At 37.9% G+C, this 5761-nt stretch overlaps 2 protein-coding genes across 2 annotated transcripts; one reads left to right on the forward strand and one right to left on the reverse strand.

Annotated features, from left to right (window-relative positions):
• The first annotated feature begins 691 nt into the window (after nucleotides 1-691).
• Nucleotides 692-1985, forward strand: LOC107799413 (protein VACUOLELESS GAMETOPHYTES-like). The gene has a single exon (XM_016622523.2). The coding sequence runs from the start codon at nucleotides 797-799 to the stop codon at nucleotides 1790-1792; it is 996 nt and encodes a 331-aa protein (XP_016478009.1). The 5' UTR covers nucleotides 692-796; the 3' UTR covers nucleotides 1793-1985.
• Nucleotides 1986-3097: 1112 nt separating this feature from the next.
• Nucleotides 3098-5024, reverse strand: LOC107799422 (large ribosomal subunit protein uL29c-like). Its single transcript, XM_016622535.2, has 2 exons — nucleotides 4634-5024; nucleotides 3098-3416 (listed from the first exon to the last, which is right to left on the reverse strand). Exons 1-2 carry the CDS (start codon nucleotides 4961-4963, stop codon nucleotides 3243-3245), a joined length of 504 nt encoding a protein of 167 aa, XP_016478021.1. The 5' UTR covers nucleotides 4964-5024; the 3' UTR covers nucleotides 3098-3242.
• Between the last annotated feature and the right edge of the window lie 737 nt (nucleotides 5025-5761).

Raw genomic sequence — 5761 nt, forward strand, 5'->3', positions numbered from 1 at the left:
GTTGGAGTTCAAGTATACTTATGCTAGAACTCCAGCATAATATACTGGCGTATTTTCCGGGTTTTGAATAGTATTTTCTCTCAGATTTATCTTTACATGAAAAGTGACTAAATTTCGGTTACTTTTGAAACTGAGCTATTTTTGAACAACCAGTTGTAAATCTGACTATTTTTGAATTTCACCCTAGTAAACTATTGAGCTTCAACATTCCAGCAAGTTGTGATGAAGTTGCTCCTCAGCTCACTTCGACATCATTGTTGGTGGTTTCTGGGTCCAAACTCAATTTAGTTTTAATGTTATGTGGTAGTATATTTGAAAGAGAAACATCTAATTTATTGCAGCTGAAGTCAAAAAAATTCCAGATAAGAATGTCAATATAATTGGCCAACACATCCTCGTTATCCCCTTTTCATAAACCCATCAAATTATTTTTCTTTCCTCCTAATAACATTTTCTGAAAACATGGATAAACATGCTTTTAATGTATCGTATTCTTAATTAAGAAACTAGAGAACCACCAACCATTCCCTACACCAACAGAAAATTTGAAGTAAACGCCTAAAAGAATTAGTCAAAGAAGAATCAATCAACGCTGTTTGCATAACCACAGATCCTAATCAGTGACAAATACCGTGTTGGACGTTGACTTGATCCAAAAAATTTTAAAGTCAACTAGCAGCCACTCTGTCTTTAGCTACAGTTCATCCCCTCATAACTTCATTTTATAATATTTAAAACTCCCAAATCAGAATAATATGAGGGAGAATAGGAAAAAAGAAGAAGAAAGCGCAAGAAGATGGGGAGGGTGAAATTGAACAATGATCCAACTCCAAGCCTCAGGCACTTCAGTCATCCACATGAATTAGAGCTATGCATCCAACTCCAAGATCTAAGCCCTTGTTCAGGATGCAGACTCCCACCATTAGGCCAAATGTACATATGTAAGCCTTGCAACTTCACTCTTCATTTGAGCTGTGCTAAATTCCCACAGCTGATTACTCACCCCTCCCACCCCAACCACCCTCTCAACCTCCTCCCCACATCCAAGTACCCTGGTGGCCGATTCAACTGTGATGCCTGCAACCACCGTGGAGACGGCTTCAGCTACCACTGTGGTAGCTGTGAGTTTGATCTTCATGTAATCTGTGCAACTAGACCACTCAAAATCACACACCAATTGCACCAATGCTTGCTGGAACTCACCTTCAAAAATCCTTATACTGGTGCCAAAGGCTTCTCTTGTGATGTATGCCGCAAGATTGGAACAAAGCAGTGGCTTTATAGATGCCCCGCTTGTGAGTTTGATGTTCATTTAGATTGTTCAACTGCTGCCCCTAGACAGGCAATTCAAGCACCCGCTTCACAGCCGACTGCCCTCCAGCACCACCACTCATTCCCGGGAGCCACTAACCAATTCCAGCAGCCAACTATGGGTACACAAGCAAGGCCAAATCAATACATGCAGGCTCCTTTGGGTGTAGGCCAAGTGAGGCCAAACCAGTTGTTTCATAGTGCTAGTACAAGTGCAATTCCCCAGCAACAGTTCCAGCAGCCTCCTATAATGCAAGGACAAGTAAGGCCAAACCAGTATATGCAGCCTCCAGGGGCAAACAACGGTTTCGGGAATGGTTTGATGAATGCTGCAATTCAAGGACTTGTAGAAGGTGCTGCTCAGCAAGTTGGTCAGACTTTCATGCAGGGAATCATAGGCGGTGGTAATAATGGTGATGGAAATGAGGGATCTTCAATCCTGGGAGGCATTTTTGGTGACTCGTCCGACACACAATACTAGAATGACATCTTTTTTCTTTCACTTTACTTGTCTGAGTAAAACAGGTCAGAGTTCGGGTTAAACATAAAACTCCGGAATGGATCACACTTTGGTGCCTTTTTTTTTCGAGAAGTAGATACATGCTTTTGTATCTTGATGCTTGTGTTGTATTCTATAATCAGTTTGTCTCAATCAGAGCCATTTACTTGAACTATGCAATGTCGCACATAAGTCCTTTTAGGACTGGTTAAATGTTATTGATTCTACTATAACATTGAGATTTCTCATCCATTATTCAGAATGAAGGTGATTATTGAGAAAAGAATGAGGCAAATTTGAAAGATCCACCACCATTTTCCTCTTTGTTAAGATGGATGGTCCTAACCCAACATCATCTCAGAGCCAATAGTCAGGTGCTAGTGGTTTGTGGTCAGACATTTGACTTTATAGAAAGGTAACCTTCTTTAAATGATAATATTCCATGGACAGGTTACCACGATCCGAGCAAACAACATAACAATCTGCATAGTATTACGCTTTCCATATTTCAATAACGCAAGGACATCTGCATTAAACAAAAGCAATTGCAGTACTAGTGTTAAGCCAACTTAGTTATGAAGAAGCACGAAACAGAGAGTGAAAGAGGAGGGCAGTTGATGGAGCATTAACTGTTGAAATGTTTGATTCATATCCAGGTTGCATTCTATCCAGGAGAAAAAACCCTGTATCCAACTAAAACGGAATGAAGAAGGCTATAGAAGCTATGTATGGAGCATCTTATCTGCATAATTAAAGCAATAAATGAGAAAAAGAAACTACACAGTTTCAGAAATATTGATCAATACTTGAGCACGAATGTATCAAGGAAACTAAATAATGGGATGTACCACTATTTCCTTCCCATAAGCGAATAACAGTTCCACAAAGAAACAGTTTTTAACTATTGCCCAAATTCCTATAGCAGCATAAGGTCTAGAATCTACTTCATATTTCTAATTCTAAAGTTTAAGCCAACTTTGCCATTTATTCCCTATTTGAAATCAACTTTGACAGACTTTTCACCAGACTATCTTTGCTTATAGTTAAGTGAGGTTTTCTTCAGCCCAATCATGTAATTTGCTACTTGTTTCTTCAGCCCAATCTTGTAATTTGCTACTTGTTCTTCCCCAGAGGGTGAAATAGTTCAGATTACAGGAATCTTCTAGCTGATATTTCGTGGCAGCCATAATTGGAGTTTCAGAAAAATAAAATTAAGAGAACTTGGAAGAAACAAAAACAGATTTCACCATTCAGGTGCATGAAGAAAAAGGACACCATCCTCGGTGATTGAGAACATAATAAGAATGATCGCAACTTAACTTGGTTTTATACAAAAACTCAGGAGCAGTTATAGACTATACGTACAGGGAAGCAAGAGGAGAATCCAGAAAAGAAAACATAACATTTGCCTGCTGATTTAAGTGTCTTAAAATCAGGCAGATTCCTTAGCTTCTGCTGCTGCCTCCTCCTCTTGTAGCTTCTTCAAAGAGGGGGGTGGTCTAGGGACAATGCTTTTCTTCCATTTCCGGTCAAGCTTCCTGGATATCCTCTTGTTAATCCCTTCTTCGAGCTCTCTCTCCCGTTTAACCGTAACCATCCTAGCAATCTAAAAAATTGTGTAAACCCACATCAAAGTGAAGAAAATCAGACCAAAAAGTAAATCTATGAAGAAAAGTAACCTGCAATTACTAAAGTACAGGAAATGGAAAATGAACATGATTATACATTCATGAGTAATGTCAAAAAAAGAATAGGAAATAACGCATAATACCTATTGGTACAAACATTTAAGACAAATTTTTGAACAACATTGAAACCCCCTTAAGCTGGTTAAGCTACTGATTGTGGCCATCTGGTCTGGCTGAATGAATCTATTGAGATAGAAAATTCTGATGTTGTCTCACATAAATTTTGAATTCATTGTATCGAGTAAATAGATGCAATTCAAATTTACTTTCATCTTAAGTTAGACTCACAACTACTTACCAAAAAAATAAAATAAAATTAAGACTCACAACAAGATGCAGCGGTTTCATAACATTGTTGAATTCACAGGAACATCTACAGCCTACTAAGTTTCTTAAAATAGCTTAAGCAAACACAAACAGATGAGTAATTGTTTCCCCTAGGAGGTAGTCTAATGCCACAATGCAACTATCAGTCAGAAATTTTTAGCACTATGTCTTGACCAAACACAAGCAGCTTCTGAAGCTCTACTTCACCGAATTAATTGTCTAAGATGCTCGTAACCTTAAGATTCCAAATCTTGTAAATGTCAGCCAAAGAACACTTTTTTATAACCGAGACCTTTACCCTTCTCCACTTAAATACCGGTTCGAAACTTTTACCCTTCTCCACTTAAATACCGGGTTTTTGTTTATAGCAAGGGTCCGAAACTGTAACACGCCCCTAACCCACACCGCACATGTTGTGCTCTTACCATTAGACCAAATCCCTGTGGGCAAATGTAGACCAAAGAATTTTGAGCTAAATCATTATAGTGAATTATAGACAGAATAAGTTACGGCATTGATTAGGCACCAGCATAGACATCCATATCCAAGAACTATTCCCTATTTTTGCAGTAGACTTTTACCAGTGACACTTACTCGTCTTTGCTTAATCATAGGCAAATATTATGTCCCCCAGCTATTTTCAGTACTTGCTGTAAGACACAAAGCAAATGTATGTCCAAATCTTTGAACTGCTTTATTTAAAATTTGATTCAGGTTTCACTCAGATATACACCTAATAATAAGTAGTACACAAAAGGCGGAAATAAAAATTAAATATATAGCAATATTAGAGAAACATGGAGAGTACCCTTTTGCGCATTCGAAGAAACTCGCTGGACTTAAACTCATTTCTCGCCGACCTCTGAAGACGAAGCATGAAGAGCTCTCCTTTGAGGTCTACAATCTCTTCCAGAAGCTCTTCAGTAGTTTTAGTTCTAATTTCCTTCAATTCCTCTTCTCTCTTTGCCATTTTCACCACCAAAGATGAACAAGAGTGAGTGGTCCTGATTGTGGACGCGCTTGGTGCACGCGCCGGAGAGGCTTGAGCAATTCGAATGCTATGGAAGGAGGACTTTGAGAGGTTAATTTTCGGAGTGAAGGTAGCACCAGAAGGCGAGGCTATGGAGAGGCTCATCATCCTTTCTGATGTTCTGCTGCTGGGGATAAGGGGTTTTTACTTTCACCATAGAATTATTATAATTTCCTTCTTCTTTTTTTCCTTTTTTACTTTTAAATTCGAGGGAAGGAATATGGAGGTGAAAATGGCGTGTAGTAGCCACTAAATAAGGGTGTATTTAATTTTTATCCACTATTTAAAATGCTTATCAAAAATAGCCACTACTAAGGGGGAAAAGACACAATTACCCTTTCTCTATTTCTTGTATAATCCCAAAATCAACGAAAACCCTTATTTCATTCGTTCAGAGTTCTGCGTTTCTTCATCTTCCTCGTATGCAAACTGCAATCTCAATTAAACTTTTGCTCCTTCATCTTCCGTCATCTTCATCTTCATCTTCTCCGTCATCTTCTGTCCGTCATCTTCTCCGTTATCTTCGTTTTTCTTTATTTGTAAGTTGGTTCAATGCCGTGTGAAGTATGTGTGAAATTTCAAAAATTAGCATTATATGTTGATTCAGTGTAGTATATTTTGTGTGATTCTGTTTTTGATAAATTTTTAGTGTGTGAAATTTGAAATGTGTTTGTGGTTGATTCAATATATTTGATTATGTAGGTATATTTCATAAAAATAGTCGTAGAAATTCATAAGCTTACTGATTATGAATTTTCAGTTAACTGTGTTCATTAAATGTAAAGAAGAAACGACATTAAATTTTGTAGTTGGAATTCAAAGTTAAGGACTGATTGTCCTTAACTTTTGCACATGAAACTTGAAGTTAAGGACAAAGTGTCCTTAACTTTGGATGTTGAAAGTATA

The sequence above is a fragment of the Nicotiana tabacum genome, chromosome 8, assembly GCF_000715075.1.
Source record: "Nicotiana tabacum cultivar K326 chromosome 8, ASM71507v2, whole genome shotgun sequence".
Lineage (NCBI taxonomy): Eukaryota > Viridiplantae > Streptophyta > Magnoliopsida > Solanales > Solanaceae > Nicotiana > Nicotiana tabacum.